Source organism: Vespula pensylvanica, chromosome 10, assembly GCF_014466175.1.
Source record: "Vespula pensylvanica isolate Volc-1 chromosome 10, ASM1446617v1, whole genome shotgun sequence".
Lineage (NCBI taxonomy): Eukaryota > Metazoa > Arthropoda > Insecta > Hymenoptera > Vespidae > Vespula > Vespula pensylvanica.
In genome coordinates, this window is record NC_057694.1 from 1,145,233 (window position 1) to 1,165,669 (window position 20,437).

At 35.7% G+C, this 20,437-nt stretch overlaps 2 protein-coding genes across 2 annotated transcripts; one reads left to right on the plus strand and one right to left on the minus strand.

The window, feature by feature from the left end:
• The first annotated feature begins 644 nt into the window (after positions 1-644).
• Positions 645-5,755, plus strand: LOC122632248 (probable ATP-dependent RNA helicase DDX46). Its single transcript, XM_043818846.1, has 8 exons — positions 645-831; positions 1,160-1,378; positions 1,527-1,674; positions 1,755-2,069; positions 2,137-2,458; positions 2,537-3,659; positions 3,784-4,315; positions 4,408-5,755. The coding sequence occupies exons 1-8, from the start codon at positions 812-814 to the stop codon at positions 4,828-4,830; spliced, it is 3,102 nt and encodes a 1,033-aa protein (XP_043674781.1). The 5' UTR covers positions 645-811; the 3' UTR covers positions 4,831-5,755.
• A 143-nt stretch (positions 5,756-5,898) lies between these two features.
• Positions 5,899-20,437, minus strand: LOC122632250 (reversion-inducing cysteine-rich protein with Kazal motifs). The gene is made up of 8 exons (XM_043818848.1): positions 19,665-20,437; positions 11,838-11,890; positions 8,997-9,080; positions 8,867-8,903; positions 8,451-8,798; positions 7,875-8,307; positions 6,420-7,794; positions 5,899-6,301 (listed from the first exon to the last, which is right to left on the minus strand). The coding sequence occupies exons 1-8, from the start codon at positions 19,738-19,740 to the stop codon at positions 5,921-5,923; spliced, it is 2,787 nt and encodes a 928-aa protein (XP_043674783.1). The 5' UTR covers positions 19,741-20,437; the 3' UTR covers positions 5,899-5,920.

Genomic DNA, 20,437 nt, shown 5'->3' on the forward strand with positions numbered 1-20,437 from the left:
TTGGATGAGGAAAAAATTGTAGGATATAATGATTAACACATTGGATTTCTTTTTACATTAAATATTTTTATTTTCATTTTTATTTATAATACATTCTTAATACAATATACCTGATAATTGTACATATATTCATTTTAACATATAAATCTTAATATAATACAATACAGTATATTACAATATATTACAATATAATATAATATACAGTGTTTTCTATTTTCTTGGAAGACTTGATGTATCTTGTTAGTAACTAAATTTCATTTTTTTCAAGTATTTAATTTTATTTTTATCCTATATATCTACCTAAGCATGATACTTGTATCAGTGGTTACTCGCTATTGGGCTGCATTCTCCATTATTCTTCTTTATGTTTCTATATTACCGACTGAATTTAACAAAATTTACTTTCAATATCTTTGTCCTTCTATTATCTCATGTTGATGAAGTTATAATACCGACTGATGGAAATAGTCACACTTGAAAAATGCTGTACTTCTTTCGATTAAAACTTGATCTAACTTACTGAGTAATTGTAGATGTACATAAAAAAAAAAATTATCGATCAAGCTCCAACTTTTAAGTATTAAGGTATAGATGGAGAAATATGAACATTCTTTACCGATTAGAGTCTACACTTCCTTCATGTATTGAACGACGGTATGCAATTTAGATTTTTTTGTTGTAAGTGCTTTGTGTAGTATGAGGGTTACATCTAAATGTGAATTATATTGAAATGATAGTAGATATTGGTGCGATAAAAACTTTCTAATCAAATAGTTATAAATAATAGTGTTTAATATTAATAAAAGTAATAATGGTTCGGAGCAGCGACAAGTAAGTACAATAAACTTAACGCAAGCGTTGGTTTAGAGGTTATAATATTAAGGTTTTTATTTTTCTTTTTTGACTTATTTTATAAAATTTTTTCCGTATATAATTATGTATTTTGAATAAATATTGTATAACACAAAATTTTACTTATCTATGACTACTCGATTTATGTACAGTTTATTAATCAAAGAATTATTTAACTTTTTCTCTCTCTTTTTTTTTTATTTGCGTTTAATTATTTATTTACAAAGTTTTTGTTTATACATATTTTTAATTTTTAAAATAACTAATATTCTATATTCAGTTGCTCATTGACGTTGTAACTATTTAGGGATAGACATCATAGAAGAAGGTCTAGATCAAGATCGAGATCACGTTCTGCTACACCAGAAAAGAAACGACGACGTTCTAGAAGCAGAGAAAGAGAAAGAGAAAGAGACAAGGGAAGGCATAGAGAAAGGAGAAGTCGTTCACGAGATAGAGACAGGGATAGAAGTGACAGAAGAGACCGTTCGGAGAGAGAAAGGGATCGTGACAGAAGGGAGAAACGGTATTAGAAATATTAGTATACGTTTATAAATATTTTCAATAATTAAGGAAAATTTTCCACCTGTTTAGACACAAGTATTGAAATTTTTAAATATATTATATGTATTAGAAAAATAATTCATTAATATTGACTGTTCTCGGTATACTAGTGGAGACAGTAAAGAAAAGCGTCTTACAGGCTCAAAGTCGTCACGCTCTGGTAAAGAGCGATCCAACAGATCTCGTTCGAGGGACAGAAAGGAGAAGGAGAAAGGGGAAACAGAAGAATTACCATTTGATCATACAAAATTAGATAAAGTAATTTTTATATTCTATTAGAAATTTATAAGAGTCATGTATAGGCATATCTTATAACATACATAATAATTAATCGTCAGGAAGAGGAACAAAAACGATTGGAATTAGAAATGCAAAAGAGAAGAGAGAGGATAGAAAGATGGCGTGCTGAAAGGAAGAAAAAGGAGTTAGAGGCAACTAAGAAAGATGGTAAGACATCTATTTTGGCAAATCTTCAATTGCCTATGAAAAAATGGTCCCTCGAGGATGACAGTGATGAGGAAACGCCTGTGGTTCAGAATAGCAATAAGGAAGTCAAAGAGGAAGGTGCTTTGAAAGAAGAAATAGAAGAGACTAAAGAAGAGACCAAAGATGAAGAGGAAGAAGTTGATCCGCTTGATGCTTTCATGGCAGAGGTAAATACAAGATAAGAATACTTATCTTCAAATTTTAGATTAAATATCAATATATCAACATTTTCAGGTCCAAGAAGAAGTCAGAAAAGTCAATAAACTCGACAGTAAAGCTCCAAAGAGTACTAATAATGGTACAGATCCTGGAAATCGACAAAGTGTTGTTATTGTCACAGGCGTGGCTAAAAAGAAAGTACAGAAACAAAAAGGAGAGTTAATCGAACAAAATCAAGATGGTCTTGAGTATTCTAGTGAAGAGGAAGGAGAAAATCTTCATGAGACAGCAGCTGGAATTGCCAATAAACAAAAAAGAGAACTAGCTAAAGTAGATCATGCGACAACAGAATACCAACCATTTAGAAAATCATTTTATGTAGAAGTACCTGAGATTGGTAAGTTCTCGATAATACTTCCAAAATTATTAACAATTAATTAAAAATTTGAATACAATACACTAATAATAATTATAGCTAGGATGACATCTGAAGAAGTAGAAACTTATAAGGAAGAGCTAGAAGGTATACGTGTAAAAGGAAAGGGATGTCCAAAACCGATTAAGTCATGGGCACATTGTGGCATAACTAAAAAAGAATTAGATGTTCTGAAAAAACTTGGATATGAAAAACCAACCCCTATCCAATGTCAAGCCATTCCAGCTATAATGTCCGGACGCGATCTTATAGGAATCGCAAAAACTGGAAGTGGAAAAACACTAGCATTTTTATTACCAATGTTTCGTCACATATTAGATCAATCTCCATTAGCTGACGGAGATGGACCAATCGCATTAATCATGACACCAACTCGTGAACTTTGTATGCAGATTGGTCGAGATTCCAAAAAATTCACAAAGTCTTTAGGTCTTTCGCACGTATGTGTGTACGGTGGTACTGGTATATCTGAACAAATAGCAGAATTAAAAAGAGGTGCAGAAATAATCGTGTGTACACCAGGAAGAATGATTGACATGTTAGCGGCAAATAGTGGTAGAGTGACTAATTTACGTAGAGTGACTTACGTAGTTCTCGATGAAGCTGACAGAATGTTCGACATGGGTTTCGAACCACAAGTAATGCGTATAATGGAAAACGTTAGACCAGATAGACAAACAGTTTTGTTCAGTGCAACGTTTCCAAGACAAATGGAAGCACTTGCCAGAAGAATACTTACTAGACCTGTCGAAGTACAAGTCGGTGGTCGTTCCGTAGTTTGCAAAGACGTTGAACAACATGTGGTGGTATTAGAGGAAGATCAAAAGTTTTATAAACTTCTCGAAATCCTTGGACATTACCAAGATAAAGGCTCTGCTATCGTATTTGTCGATAAACAAGAAAACGCAGATACACTTTTAAAAGATCTTATGAAAGCCTCTTACTCATGCATGTCTCTACACGGAGGTATTGATCAATGCGACAGAGATTCAACTATTTTAGACTTCAAAGCTGGACGAACGAAATTGCTTGTTGCAACGTCTGTGGCCGCGAGAGGATTAGATGTTAAACATCTTGTACTTGTTGTTAATTATGATTGTCCAAATCATTATGAAGATTATGTACACAGATGTGGTAGAACGGGCAGAGCTGGAAATAAAGGGTAAGGTTCCTTTCTTCTTCTCTTTTTCTCTCTCTCTCTCTCTCTTTCTCTCTTCGTGAAAACATCAAATTTATTAATCAAGTATATTTCTAAAGAAATCAAAATTATTTTTGTCTACTTCCAGATATGCATATACATTTATTACATCCGAACAAGAACGTTATGCAGGCGATATTTTACGTGCACATGAATTGGCAGGTGTACCTGTTCCAGAACCTCTGCGACAATTATGGGAAGCTTATAAGGCTCGTCAAGCAGCAGACGGAAAGAAAGTACATACAGGAGGTGGTTTTAGCGGTAAAGGTTTCAAATTCGACGAATCAGAAGCGGCATTGGCCAACGAGAAAAAGAAATTCCAAAAAGCAGCCCTTGGTCTCCAAGATTCCGATGACGAAGACATTGAAAATGATATCGATCAACAAATCGAAAGCATGCTTGCTCCTAAAAGAACGGTTCGCGAGATCGCGAGACCATCCGCTACAAATATTGCAGTTCCTGGTCAACCAGTGACAAGTGCTACCGACAAATTAGAATTGGCCAGAAGACTTGCATCCAAAATCAATATTGCTAAAAATTTAGGTGCAGAAGCAAAAGGAGCTACGCAACAAGCAGCAGAAGCTATATTGAAGGGTGCCGGTCCTACAAATTTGATTACGGTAAGTTAAAAATGAAAAAGAATGATATATGCGAAATAAGAAATCGTAATTAATGGCTATTTAATTTACTAATCCACTTATTTTTCTTTCAGGCAAAGACCGTTGCCGAACAACTGGCTGCTAAATTAAATACTAAACTTAATTATCAGCCACGCGAAGAAGATCTCGTGGAAACCGACGCGGAAACTGGCGAACAAACTTTCCGCAAATACGAAGAGGAATTAGAAATAAATGATTTCCCTCAGCAAGCAAGATGGCGTGTTACGAGTAAAGAAGCTTTAGCACAAATCTCTGAATACTCGGAGGCAGGTCTTACAGTTAGAGGAACGTACATTGCTCCTGGTAAAGCACCGCCAGAAGGGGAAAGAAAGTTGTATCTTGCGATTGAGTCAACCAGTGAATTAGCAGTTAGCAAAGCAAAGGCAGAAGTCTCTCGACTTATAAAAGAAGAATTAATCAAGTTACAAGCATCTGGAGCTCATACCGCTTCGCGCGGACGATATAAAGTTTTGTAAATGACTTGTTACAGTCATATTAAACTAAACATTTATAAACATAAATTCGACGCTGCAATGTAATCAAATGGATTTACTGATGAATGGAGAACAAAAATATTAGAAATTTTATTATACATACAAATATCAAATATCAATACAGAGTTTGTGTGTGTATTTATCAATATAATAACAAATTATACTTAATAACTTAATACATAACATTTATGATAATTTTATTCTTATAAACTGCCAGAAATTGGTAAAGACGTAAAAAACAAAACAAAAAAGAAAAGAAAGATATGAAGTCTTGTAGATTCTTGATTTTATGAAAAATGTGAAACTTATCATTGAGATATTTATATAAGCATTGAACATGAAACAAGTATCGAATATTTTCGAGAGCGGATGAATGTCTGATTACTTATTATTGTCTGGTAACTTATGTTAGAAACTTTTGTTTATGTACACTTTATATAGTACAGCGCGATACAAATCATTTCGACGATTCTCTGCATCATAATAAGTGCGCATTTTTGTACATTTTCCTTATCGCAATTCTATCTCTTTGGTAATACTAGAATAATAAGTAAAAAAAAAAAAAAAAAAGAAAAAACATACATTCTATACCATAACGTATTATATAAATATATATATATACACATATATATATATACATATACATATACATATATATATATATATATATATATATATATATATATATATATATATATATATATATATAGGCACTAGAAGAATCACAGACACAAGATTGACGTTGTCGTTATATGGCACCGTCACTAGGTAATGTAAATGCTTAGCACCTTGAACGATTCAAGAAAGGGATCAGAATCTGTCATTCATTTTTGTAAATTTACTGATGTAGTCGAATCAGAAATGTCTCGGAAATATTAAATAAATATTCTACTATATTTCTAAAGCATACGCAAAAGAAAACGATCAGAATACCTTGTCCAATAAACCTTTCCAAGATCGTCCTCGACCATTGATCTTTTCTAAATAACGTCGAATATTACATGTTCGCTCGAAGGTACATAAATCGTAACACCGATTAATACAATTTTCTTCCTTATTTGTTTCTAATCGGTCATGCAAAAATACTGAATACGATCGTGCAAGATATTATTGAAAACCAAACACGATTAACGTTAGCAATAGAAACATGAGCGTGTGCCACTTCTGCTCGAGTGAGCGATCCCAAAGGAACTTCCGCTGCAATTTTAGGACTCCTTTCCGTGATTCTAACAACGAGCTTTTCCGTTTCCGCTATGCAAGCTCGCAATTGTAAAGACGAAGGTTTTTCAAGCACAGATTGTACTATAATAAAAATATCACCTTCGGGAGTCACCATACCGCGAACTGCACACTGCGCTACCTGTACTTGTCGTCTTAATGCAGTTAAAAGTGCATCCAATGTTATGAAGTCTTTATCTATTTTTTCGTCCATCACGTGATATATTTTATCCAACTGTAATAATCAAATATATTAATTATATTATCTATATAAGATTGGCGTAAGAGATTTATTAGGTATATATATATATATATATATATATATATATATATATAAATAATAAAATATTCACCTGTTTTCTCGAATAAAATAATCTGGCAGCTCCGCCACAGACAGGACAACAAGCACCAGGTGGCGTAACTCCGATACAATTAGGTTCCTTCAATGGTGGACATTGAACGATGTCGCCGCATCTAGGCTTAACTTGATCACTTATCAAGCCAACAGCGACACATGGACCGTAATAATCTACAACGGTTTTCTCTGCCCAAGCGGCACACTCATTGATATATATTTCACCGTCGACACCGCAAACAGGTCCACGAAGACTGCAACCTTTCAGACAAGGAGATCTATAGCCAAGACTAGCTCCCGCTCGTATCATAGCACAAAACGAGTGATGCTGATGGTTGTCTTTGTCGCAAACTGGACCGCTGTTATCGCCTTGAGGATCGCAATCTATCGGTACACACTCGTATTGTCGACAATATTTGTGAATCGTTGATAAACAGACCCTGCGCCTTCTTACACACTTATCCGTACCGTCACAAGGATTTGGCGAGCAAGGATCTCGGCTAGAACATCTACCAAAGTCAACCTCGTTCGCGGTGAAACCAGCACACTTAGCTAGACACGCCGATGCAAAAGTGTAACCTGACTTTCCGCACACTGGTACGTAATGAGCCGGACAATCACATGGTAAAGAAGGTATCTTGATCTCCGTGCACGTTTTTCTCGAACAAGTGACCTCACCCTCGAAACAACGGCAAGGATTACACTCAAGATAAAAGTTCAATCTCGGTGGAATAAAACGATCTTGTACCCAACAGAAATCGAAATTGATGCAATTCAGAGTCCTACATTTTTCCAATCCGAGTAACGTGCACTGACATATCCTGAGACAACCGTGTTGATCGTATCTTGGAATTTGAACCCAGGAGGAAAGTGGTACGACTTGTTTCGACATTTCTCCCAAAGAACAACCGGGCACGCAACGATAAATTTTTCGCTCGTTTACGGTCAAAATACATACTTGACCTTGAGGACAAGGATTATTCTTACAAGGTGTCGTGATATCGTCATCCGGATGAATCACAGAATTGTCGTCCCGTGGATTTTCAAGGAAAGGTTTTAAAGAGACACATGGAGCATCTGGTCTACCTGGTGAAAGCTTCGAACATAAAGTAGCTGCCGTATGAGATCCTACGATAGTAGACCAGTCCACACAACTGGCCATCAATTCCAAACAGTCCTCTCGACAGAGTCGCGTCTCGTGTGTTCTTATGTCGCAAGGTCGTAATTGCAAAAAACAAGCTGCCGCGCGTAAAGTTTCTGGTGGACAAGATGATGCTACTCGGACAGTAACGCCAAGTCCTCGAATGACACCACCTCGAGACCAATGATCTGCCTCCCACTTGGCAACATCGTCGGCTGCCGCTGTGCACGTCCTGTTAAGAGAACAGGTATCGTTTGAAGTATGTAAATAAAGCCAGCTTCGCGTACTAAGTTAAATTATATGATACGCTACCTGAACAGAGTGGTCGGTCTGTCGTTAAATCGTGCGCAATAAGAAAGACCAGAGCATCCCATTTCACAAGAATTATCAGCTTCGTCGAGGCATCTTCGCAGTTCGCTCTCCAAGTTTGAAGAGAGACATTCCGTGTCAAGTTGAGTCCAAGCTGTCTCCCAATCTGCTTGAAATGCCCTCCAACAAAGATTCTGACAACGTTGTCTATTTGCTCTGGAGCAACAGGAGAGTTTACCGGTGTCCAACGGTAAACGTACAGGTTTCGTTGGAGTCGACTTCAATACGCAACTCCACAACGGCGAATGTGGCAATATGGGGCTGCATTTTTCTGCAAGAGCATCCAAAATTTCCTGATCGGTCGTTGCTGTATGGAGAATTTCTCGACAAGTTTCTGAACAAGCCGCGTTCCTCGCTTCGTCGCAACAATGCAAATCTACGTAGTAAAAAAAGAAAAGAAATGGGGCAAAGCAAAATTCACGTTTGATAATTGAATGTTCATTTTTTACAAAGTAACAGAATTAAACAGGTCTTTCGAACGTATGTACGTGTGTTTACGTATGTAAGAATCTAACTTACATTGCTTCGGATCGTCGACGTGTCTCACTTCGGCTACGGTTTTAAGACACTTTGGTATTTGATGAAAGCAACCCTTGCTGCTATACAATTTCAAACTCGATTGTTTTCCAGGTCTATGAAATAAATCCTTGCAAACAGACCTACACGTGTCATTGGAAACGGTACTGCAACAACGCTCTGCTTCTTCGCGTCTTTCCAAACAAGAGAAAAGTTCCGGTTCGTCGCTAGGTCTGCACGATTCGTTCAAATTACTTCTGGATCCTGACAGGGCACAAGTCGACTGACATATTGGATTTTGTGCCAAATGACAACATCTTCTACCCGACCAATTTTCATTTTTCTTTGCCTCTACGAATTTTAATTAACCAATAGAGTTACTTTCGAAACTCGATTATCAAGTTTGATACGATACTTACCCTTTAGAGTGGAGTTGACGCAGGACCAAAAGTCCGTCTAGAATAATTCGATTAAAAGTAAGATTTATGAATATTTTATTCGATATTTTCTTATGTGATTTATTACAACGGAAAATAAAAATTTCCTTACCAACTCGATGGAACAGAATTCCAAAAGACGTAGAGTCGCATTATTTCTTGCTTCAGCTTCTGCTCCCAAAGTTACAAGCGGGATCTGTAAATATATAAAATCAATTCTGAAATGAAATAATTCGTGAGATCGAACGTAGATCGAATTTAATAAACGTATATTCTATTTCACAACGAAAACTTGTTTTTATATATCGATAGTTGTGCAGTTAATTTTGCATTTTTTACGAGCAGCATATCCGTTGGAATTTTTCAAAATTTCAAAATGCAGAGTAGCACATTAGGTGGCATTAAGAATCAAGGACGTAAACGTTCTGCGCTCACCACAATTTCCTGTTAGTCGACACTGAATGCCAATAGACCTGGTGGATATCGACCGTTCGCCCGTTTGACACTCATTCCTGATTCAATCGGTGTCCTACGCGAGGACATACGGGTCAGTTTGTATTTTCATCACGCATGCAAGTTACGACCATCCATCAACGCGTGGTGGGTCCCGAGACTCGTTGAGTTAGACAGGTCAGAGGTTGTAGCAAGTGTAACTTTACGATGTACGCGACGATCATGTTTTTATTCACTACAATTTTTAACCTTTTTTTTTTATGTCAAAAGCCAAATTGATTTTTTTTTTATTCTTTTTCTTCAAATCAAGAATTGATCGTATAACGTAAACGTGTAAAGAAGAAAACGTTTGACGTCTTCCTAACATCTTTCTATTCTATCTCACGCTATAATCTTGAAACTTAAGGACGAAGAACCGCAAAGGCGATGTAGATACGTATTTATGTCCCGGTATATTCTGGGAGGAATGTAAAGATGGACCGCGCCGCCATTTTGCAACGAGCGTCTTTTTCATTCGCGAATTTTTCACGCTACACTTGTCGAGTATACTTTAATCTAAAAATGAAAAATAATGTAGAAATACAAAAACATTAATCTCATATATAAATTATATTTTAATATTCAGAACAGTAGATATATGTATTTATTTCTAAACTCGTATATCATTGTAAAACTCGGAAAATAATACTTTTGCTTTACATGATTTATTCTCGAATAATTCTTTCTATATTTTATATACATGTATATATACACGTATATCCACATGTTGGTAGATGTATGTTTAAATGTGCTTTCAGACAGTTCGAACGCGTAAAATTTAACGACCAGTTTTACAACGTAGCACAGGGAACGAAAATATTGTTCCAGACAAGAAAATAAAGAAAATATAACCACAACGTCTCGCCCCATTGCATAGCGCTAAAAAACTTGGAAGTATCTTGAGTGTGGTAAGACAAGGGAAGGTGTTTCGACCCTCTTCGTTTTTCTCTTTTCCAAACGTGTCGCGTAATTCGAGCTTCCGTCATGATTTCCGGTTATCTCGTTTTCAGATAAACGAAAGAGAAGTGCATGAGTAAACCGATCCGAAGACGTCCTATTCCAAAAGTCTCCGTCCTTACGTTGTTCTCCTGTTATCTTTATCGTGACTCACGTTTCAAACATGGTAAAAGTTTCCACCCTAGTTTCAACATACAGTAAGTAACGAACGGGACGTAACGTACTCTTAGTCCTATTATTATTTCCTTAATGCCAAACATTATCGTAAAAGCGAATTGAACGAACATCGTAATGACATTTTCGAGATGAAGATAATCGAAAGATATTAGAGAGAAACGATATTAGAGAATATGATGATAAGATAGATAGTAAGGGCTAAACGATCGGTAAGAGTAATAAGTGCGAACATTAACTCCTTTCTTTGTTAAAAACAATATTACCTAAGTTGTTGCAAACAATGCTAATATAAAATAGTCGACAAGATATCGCCAAATATTTGTCATAAAAAAAAAAAAGCACAAAAAAGGAAAGAAAAATCGTGAGAAAAGACGAATGATGATAAAACCTCGTGTAAAATATATCGTTGATAACACATCCGTTATCCAAGTTCGTCTTGTCAATTCATAATATTTGCGTATGAATGAGTCTACGGGGAGCCCAGAAGGAAGGCACCACGTAAATCTCTCAGCGGGCACCCAATGTCTCCGATATTATCTTCGAGAGAAGGAACGCAGCAGCCACCTTTAAAAAAGCCTCAGCAGCATCGCGTGCACCCCACGTCGTTCGTTCGAGGATATCTCCTCTCGAAAGGGGCTTCCTCTACTTCTTTCTACTTACTTCTCCTTTACCTCCCCCGTAAATTTTATTCACAGTATCCTTAATATATCCGCGAACTCGGTTTATATCATGTCTTTTTATCGTCCTCGTCACAAGAGAGTTACCAATACTCTTTCGCGTTCACGTTGACGTGAACGATTATTTCCTCAAGAATATATTTTTCTTTTATCCTTGTTTTCTTTTCTTTTTTCCTTTTTTCTTTTTTTTTTTCCTATTTCTTTAAATTCCCACGAAAGTTGTAGCATAATTAATAGATCGTAGGTAGATCGTCCGTCCCTCGGCCAACCAACCGCATAATTTCCTATCTTACCGATCGCTAGCTGCTGCTACTACTACACTACTACTACTACTACTACTACTACTACTACTACTACTATTACTACTGCTATTACCATATTTCACCGTACGAAAGAGGACTTGAATTTCAATCGCTAGTTCTCGTTATTTCTATTTTTTCCACTCTTTTCTTTATTCATATCCCTTTCACTAAAATCTCTTGTTAAAATTGTTAATTGTTAAATAGCTAGAAATGTTTTATTTCGATAATCTGTATTGTTTACGAATACGTTAATATAATTTTTATCGATTACGAATTTAATTAATTTGCCAATTTATTTCTCGTCTCGTAGTTGTCTCTCTTTAATATCTGTCACACGTCCAAACATACCTTCGAGCAAACACTTCGACAGGATCCGGCAGCCAGCGAACAGCAGGACATCTCTGTAAAAGAAAAAAGAAAAAAAAAAATAAAGGAAAAAAGAAGAAAAAGAATAAGATGCAATCAGGCCTTTCCTTTCCTTCAATATTTCTCTCTCCGTCAATAGGGAATTCTCAAAGAGAGGACACATGGAAGGTAAAAAGTCCACTCGCCGAAGGCGTCGTCGCAATAAGGATCCTTTTTCCTATTTTCCCTCTGACACGAAGCAGACGCGTGTCCTGCGTTCTGTCAGAATAAGAGGGAAAAAAGAAAAAAGAAAAAAGAAAGAGAGAAAGAGAGAAAGAAAGAGAGAGAGAGAGAGAGACAGAAAGAAGCCATCGTTGACCGTGATAGGCAAGAAAAGAAGGAACGTTTCGCGTGTCAAAAGGATCAGGGCCCAGTTTCATTAAAAATAGAAAAACAAAGATGGAAGAGAGTTCGAGAAATATTTCAAAAGTTATCTCATACCTTTATGATTTCGATTATATCATTAAAACAATTTTATTCGTGAACTTTCTCTTTTATTATTATACATTTTCAAATCTTTTTATTATTAATTATTTTATATCATTATTAATTTATTTATTATTAAAATTGTTATATATATATATTACATAAGTATAATTATACATACATACATCTATACATATATACATATGTCTGTGTGTATTTATTTATTTATTTAAAATTATGTATTACGTGTGTGTATATATCATGTCATTTGAATCAGACAATGAGACAAAAATCAATATTTCTCACCCTCTTCTTTTACTTTCCTATATACTTTTCTTCTATATCTTACATTATTTAATAACCAAGGGGAGCCGTTTCTCACGTGGTAACGATCGAAGACTCGAATTCGAAACTCCGTGACACGACCCGTCTCGAGAGTACGTCGGCCGCTTTATGCACGTCAATCGTCGTGAACGGGAGCTTCTTATGACGAAATTGTCCGATCCCTTTGAAAATTCGAAGCCACGTTCTTCATCTCTCTATCGATCGTATCATTTTCCATCGATCTTTTTTTTCTCTTTTTTTCTTCTTTCGTCCTTACTTTTCCTTTCTTTATTATTTTTCTTTCTTCATATCTTTTTTACATCTTCGACCCTTCCACTCACTTTCTATCTTTCTTTTATAGAAAATTATTCCCACGGTGTGTTGACTCGTAGAATAAAAAAAAAAAAACGATTATGCAAGTACGAGATCAATCAAGACGAATATATCGTAATTGCACAATCGATTATCCGTATTCGTAATGACAAGTATCAAAAAAAAAAAAAAAAGAAACACAAAAAATAGAAAAAAAGAAAGAAGAAAAGAAAAAAAGCAACAAAATACTATTAGATCGTGTAATACCCATGGCATTACATAACGTCACTTTCCATCTACTCGTCCTACCGATCGATCAAGAACGATATTGAAGAAGTTTAGAGAGCGCCGACGGATATGATGCGGGTAGACATAGCGAGAGTTTTTAAAAAAAATTTATTTCTTAAAGGCAAACCCGCGAGGGAGAGTCAAACCCGCAGTATATATCTACGTATATATATATATAATATGTATGTACATAAGATATATATATATATATGTGTGTGTGTGTGTATGTGTGTGTATAAGCATTATAAGCGATGCACGCATCCACGGCGGGCGTAGCAAACAATACCCACGACGTGTTGCAATTGAGCCAATAGATACCAATTAGACGCAAATTATGAGAGAAGACTCAGCCATCTTCATTCGAAGAAGAAGGAGTAGAAAAGGAGACAGCTTTTTAACTTTGGACGACACACGTTCGACGCTTTCGTTTCGTTCGCTCGACGATAAATATTGCTCTCTTTTCGTCTCTATCTCTCTCTCTCTCTCTTTTTCTCTTTCTATCTATCTATCTCTCTATCTCTCTCTCTTTTTCTCTCAAGAACCTGTTTTACAAATATATACTTATTTGCCTTTCTTATTACTGTTCTATTTTGAAGGCGATATGCGACAATACTGTTCTTGGATATATTTACATAAACAAGGACGCAACAAAAATCGATTTCTTTTTTCTTCTATTCGTATTTAACGAAAACATATTGCCGTTAAATATCACTTGATTGGAAAAATCGTATAATAATTAATAATTTGTAAAGAATTGACGTGAATGCTGTGGGCGCGCATGCGTTTTTGTGTTTATGCGTATATATCGCGTGCGTGTAAAAATTCATCGATTTAAAAAATGAAAAAAAATTACGAGGAAAGCTATTATTACGATATAAATAAATCATTCTGATTTAAACCCATTTGATCCGGACCATCCATTATGAACTAAGTCTCGACGGAGCGTCGCGCATCGTGAAATTCTTCGTTAGCGAAGAGTGGGCTACGCTAAACGCGACGTTTCGTGGCTCCGTTTGCGGACGACACAAAAATAGCCGACGTCGTTCGCGGCCATCCGGCCTTTTGCCCCCTCGATTTAAACAACTGTGAGGACTCCTTAATTTCGTCGCCGTACGGCATAACTCTGCCGTACACTTGTGACGGTACTCGATCGATTTTTTCTTTTTTTAAATATTATAATGTCCAACGAAAATGACGGTATTCGCACGAATGGCGTAGAATCAAAAATAAATAAATAAATAAATAAATAAATAAATAAATAAATAAGAAGAAGAAGAAGAAAAAGAGATGATCGTCAATCGAAAGAAGTTCGTAAGGTAATTGATTGACACGCTATTTCTCTCGTTCGAGATTCCACGAACGAAAGCGTAGACGACAATTTTAAAATGCCATTAGCGTCCCTCGTCTATCGTGAAAGTCTTACCGTCGCTTTGAAACGTGCCATAGAAGTTTCATGCGATAAACGAGGACGGCAATGTTTCTATTAACAATCTATTGTTATCGGTTTAATCTTTTTGTTTTGATAAAAAAAATAAAGAGAGAAAGAGAAAAAGAGAGAGGGAAGAAAAATACACATACCGAGTCGAAATTTGTTTTATACGTATTTACGTATATCGTAAGACTATATGTACATATTCACATATATATATATATACATATATATATATATACATAAACAATTAAGTACCACGTTAACATGGGACATGAACGTATACGCAGATGTTAGTTTTGCAACGCTATCTTTCCGCTTACGCCGTCGAGAGATGTGCACGGTAATGTCGACGTCATCCAAATCGTAAAACTCATGCGATTCTCCCACGCCATAAGATAACCAGAGTCTCGTACCAGATGTAACGTATATAAGGAAATTCGTACAAGGAGGAAATCTCGCAACATCCCGATGTTTATTCCCTTGTTGATTGTTACTTCATAAAAAAATTTGAACGTACTTTTTATTTGCGTGTATTCAAAAAACAAAAAAAAAGAAAAAAGAAAAAAGAGAATAAATAAACGAAAAAAGAACAAGATTATATATACTTACATGGTCGATCAAATTTCATGGTCGTCCCGCCCGTATTATACACGATAATATCGACCTGATATTCGATTACGCAGTTACATTTCGCGACTCGAACGAGACAAGAGGAGGATCATAAATGTCTATCGTCCGTAATTTCAACTCGACAGACTGAAAAAAATAAGACGGGTAGTATTTAATTATGCAGTGACTGCAATACGAAGAGATACTCGTCAAATGACGAAGAAGAACGGGTGGTCGCGACTATATTATGTATAATTAATACAGTCATCAAGCTTGAGAACGAATGTTGCCTACAGAATTGCTGGTAGATTTTATGGAAGGAAGAGTAGAGAGGCGAGAAGATGAGAACGAGAGAAAAAGAGTGATTCTACCAACGTGTTTTTATCTGACTCAAGCTGTCACGGGTTTTCACGTCTCTCTCTCTCTCTCCCTCTCTCTCTTTCTCTCTTTCTCTCTCTCTTTTTTTCTTTTACTTTCTCTTTATCTTTCTCTCTGTCTTCGTTTCAATGTACGTATCATAAGCACATAAATGGATGCATACATGCATACATATATACATACATATGTATGTATGTACATATGTATATGCACTTGGAGACTCGGTTTCTTTCGATTGGCAGTTGTTCTTTTCTTTAAACTTCTCTCGCTTCTCTTCCTACTTATTTCTTCAGTCTTTTTTTTTCTTTTTTTTTCTTTTTTTTTTTTTTTTTTGAAGGACTTTTCGCGCTTTTTTCAGTTCTTTTTTCATGCAAAAGGCACGGGACAACCGGTCCATCGGAATCGCATCTCCGGACTGCTTTCGTTGCATCCTCGTAAACCCTTCGTGTAGTTCGAAGTATCTTCCTAATTATGATTCTCACTCGGACTTTGCACGAGTGACCATGTCGTACTGATTCTCGAACCGATACACTTTTTTTATTCCATCCTTCTCTTTTTTTCTTTCTTTCTTTTTTGGATTTTATTCTACACGACACATCGACAGCGACGATCATAAATATCTTGTCAAAACAGAACAAAACGAAACAACATCGTTTCGATACGAATGAAATCGAGTTTATTGAATTTTTTAATTTTCTAATTTTCTCATCTGTCAATATATGGATAACGCGTGATTATTGAGAAAGTTAGAATTTAATAAACTGGAGAAGTTTTAACTAATCGAGTAATCGTCATCTTTGCGATAAAGAATTTCTTCATTTCAGGAATTTATATAAAATGAAACGGCGAAAGAATAAGAAAAAGCAAAGAAATGGGAGAAGAAAAGAAACAGAAAAAAAAAAAACAGATTAATAAGAAACGAACCATAAAATCATTCTCTCTCCTGAGCACGCGACCTTGCGATTAAAAGCACTTTCACGGTCATTTAATATACATATCCTATATAGATACATACGTACAACGATAGTTTTCATCGGCATATCACACTTTTCATCCTCGCTAACATGATCTCATTACCGATCGTCGACTTTAAACGAATCGGAAAGAAGATTTCTACGTCCAGTTTAAGAAATACATATATATACATAGTGTAACTATGTAATATCGAACTAATTAATCGATAGTAGAATAAACGAAGCGCTATGAAAGAACGTTCAAGCAATGTTGCAAAGTCATCGTCGATATATCGAGGATAATTAGAGTGTGTCGATCTACATCCGTGATTCCAAAACGCTACTCGTTGATCGTTATTACACAACTTGCTCTAATTTCATGTAGAAATATCACAAAACCGATAACGTTGTTCCAGATTAGCAAGTAAAAGCAAAGAACGAACGTTATTTTCACGAAGTTCGTTGGTTAAAAATACGGGAAACGTGCCGTCTTTTTTTTTTTTTTTTGTGAGGTCTATTTATTTTTCTTTCTTTTTTTTTTTCTTAAAACATTAAACATATCGATCGAAAGACCAATTAAACACAAGACCACTTTCAAGTATCACGATAACGAAGCGTGAAAATCACTATGATCGTTCCTGTTCAAGTAACGCCTGACAACCTATGATTACTCCTCCGCTGCTTGCACGATTACGCGCTCTTTTCCCTCAAACATTGGAGATAAAATAACGATTAAAGTGTCAACTTTGTAAAATGTTCAATGTAGTAACTTCCTCGAAAATTTATGAATCAACGGTTTATTTTCGTTGCGTCGATTTTTATGTATTTTTTCTTCAATGTGAGAAGATTAACCGTTTTTAATCTTTGGGGTAAGTTAGTTCGAAGTTGATTCTTTAACCACAAGGAATGTAACGAAAGTAAACGTGTATAAAACGAATATGTATATACATACATACATAGAGTGTGTATATATATATATATATATATATATATATATATGTTTATACATGTGCATGCGTTAATCATACTTCTTATATTTATAATATACAACAACTTTTTAAGACGCATATATGTTTAAAGCGTTTAAATGAATCTACTTTCTATTTACTTGTAGGCTTTTAGTCTTGAGTTATTATACATAATAAATTATATAAATATATCGATACGTACATGTGTGTGTGTGTAATATATAAAAATACTAGGTAATAGACGAAAAAAAAAATACATGATATACATAAGATAGAATAATATTGCGATAGCAGAAAAACAGTAAAGTATTTCCATAATTATTTCACGAAATCAATAAGATTAATTATTCGACGAAAGACCGATAGACCAAACAAGAGTTATATTGTCTCCGGAAACGAAGGAAGGAGAGAAAAATAATTCTTAATGGGCATTGCTATCTTTGGAATAAAAATAAAAAAATAAGAAAATAAAATAAAAAAAAAAGAAAAGAAAGAAATTAGTTCAAACGAGCGAGACTTGCATTCTTTCCGAGATGCAACGGAATAACCGTAAGTTTTCGCTTTTATCGTTCTGGGAACAGAAATATTTGTAATCAATAAAGAGAAGAGTTCTAAGAGGGGAGGAAGAGAAAGACAGACAGAAAGACAGAAAGAAAGAGAGAGAGAGAGAGAGAGAGAGAGAGAGAGAGAGAGAGAAAGGAATTGCTAAAGGAAGAGTGCGTGTGAGAGAAACGTGACGCGTTATCACCTTCCTCCTCTTCTTCTTTTCCTCCTCCTCCTCCTCCTCCTCCTCCTCCTCCTCCTTCTCTTCCTTCTTCTTCTGCTTCGAAAGAAAGAAGGAAAGAAAGAAGGAAAGAAAGAAAAGAAGGAAGAAGGAAAGAGAAAGAGAGAAAGGGAGACTCCTTCTCGCGTGCGGTTATACTTATACGAGAATATATGCGGCTGCCAATGGTTCTACTTATATTTCTCTTTCCTCTTGTTGCAAGACTGTCCGCGAACGAACCTTATAGTCCGAGTAAAGGCAGAGGCGAAGGACCGTTAGCGACACCTCGTTCACACGCACGTGCACCATGTAAATTTCAGGAAAGATTTAAAGGCGAGGACTAAACGACAAAAAAAAAAGAGAGAGAGAAAAAATGGGAGAAGAGAGAGAGAGAGAGAAAGAGAGAGAGAGAGAGAGAGAGAGAGAGAGAGAGGATTTCATTGTTTACTCATTAATTCTTAAAATGAAACAAGTTAGATACGGTTAAGATATAACAAGGTAGAAGGATAAAATTTGGAATTTTGATATTACAGAAAAATTAATTGATCATCGAACAAAAATTTATTGATTATATTTAGAATAGTTTTTAAAATGAATATATTACGTGGATACACGTGGAATATTCTCTATATTGGAAACTGAGAATAAATTGAGAAAGCAATTCGTTCTTTTGAAATTTGAAAACATCATGCAAGAAACGAGAGGACATTATAATCGCTATGGAAATCTTCGTCGGGTTTGAATGCGTGAGAAAGAACGACGGCGTGTGATATGAAAGAAGAATGAAAGAGAGAACGCGAGAGGAGACACATGTGGCGGGAAGTCGTAGTTGATATCTTCTTGTCGTGATGACGAAGAAAAGGAAGAAGGAGAAAGATGAGTTCAGTGAATCTGTCGCAAAGAACTCGTATTTCTACATGATCGTGAAAACTTCTTCGAAGTTGATAAATCTTCGAAATTTTTCAAAATATTCTTATCGCTTTCTATCTCTCTCTCTCTCTCTCTCTCTCTCTCTCTCTCTCTCTCTCTCTCTCTTCTTTTATTACACCGTTGAGAAGAAAATAATTAAGTCTTTCCATCGTCGTTTTATTAAATTCGATAACGAATTCGATAAGTGAATTCTTAATATCGTTTTTTGCCTTATTAAAAACATCAGCAAGTATCATAACGAGAAATTTCTCGACAGTTAAATAAATTAAATAATACGGTAACATCGATTAATTTTAATATCTTTCTCGGTAGAAAAGAAACAAAAAGCAAGAAAGAAAAGAAAAAGAAAATGGAAAAAAGAAGAAAAAGAAAAAGGATGAAAATTACCTTGAGCACCATCGAAGAGGGGATTGGCAACGACGATGACAGGGAGAACGACTATAAGCGCTTTTATTGCGAGCATCGTTGAATACCGACAAGAGGAAATTATTTCGTGCTCCTAATCCACCTTTTCTTTCTCTTCTCTTCAGCTCATTTCGCTTAAATGCGAGCGTGCGCGTAAACGGTGCGATCGAGAATGAGAAGAATATAACGAGAAAGAGAAGGGAGAGGGGATGGGGGTGACGAAAGAAGAGAAAATAAATAGAAGATTATAAGGGTAAAATAAAAAAAAAAAAGAAGGAAGAGTAAGGATAGAAGGAAAAAAAAAGGATCGAAATGAAAACTTTCACATGTTAAAATGGTATGAACGAAAGATAGAGAGAAAAAGAAAGAGTGAGGGAGGGAAAGAGAGAGAGAGAGAGAGAGAGAGAGAGAGAGAGAGAGAGAGAGAGAGATTGACTGAGTGAAAGACAGATAGACAGAGAGACAAACGGATAAATGGACGGACGAATAAACGGACAGACAGAGACAGAGAAAGAAAGAAAAAAAGAAAGAAAGAAAGATAGATAGATAGATAGATAGATAGATAGATAGATAGATAGATAGAAAGAAAGAAAGAAAAAAAAAAGGAGAAAAGAGAGGCTCGCGTTAAATCGATCTCGAACTGCACTCGAGCGCGGCCCGCGAGCGACTGAGCTTTTCCTGCCACTTGAGTCCACAAGAGAGGAGCACAAGCTTTTTACCGAACGGACCGAAGAGACCACAACTACTAACACGAG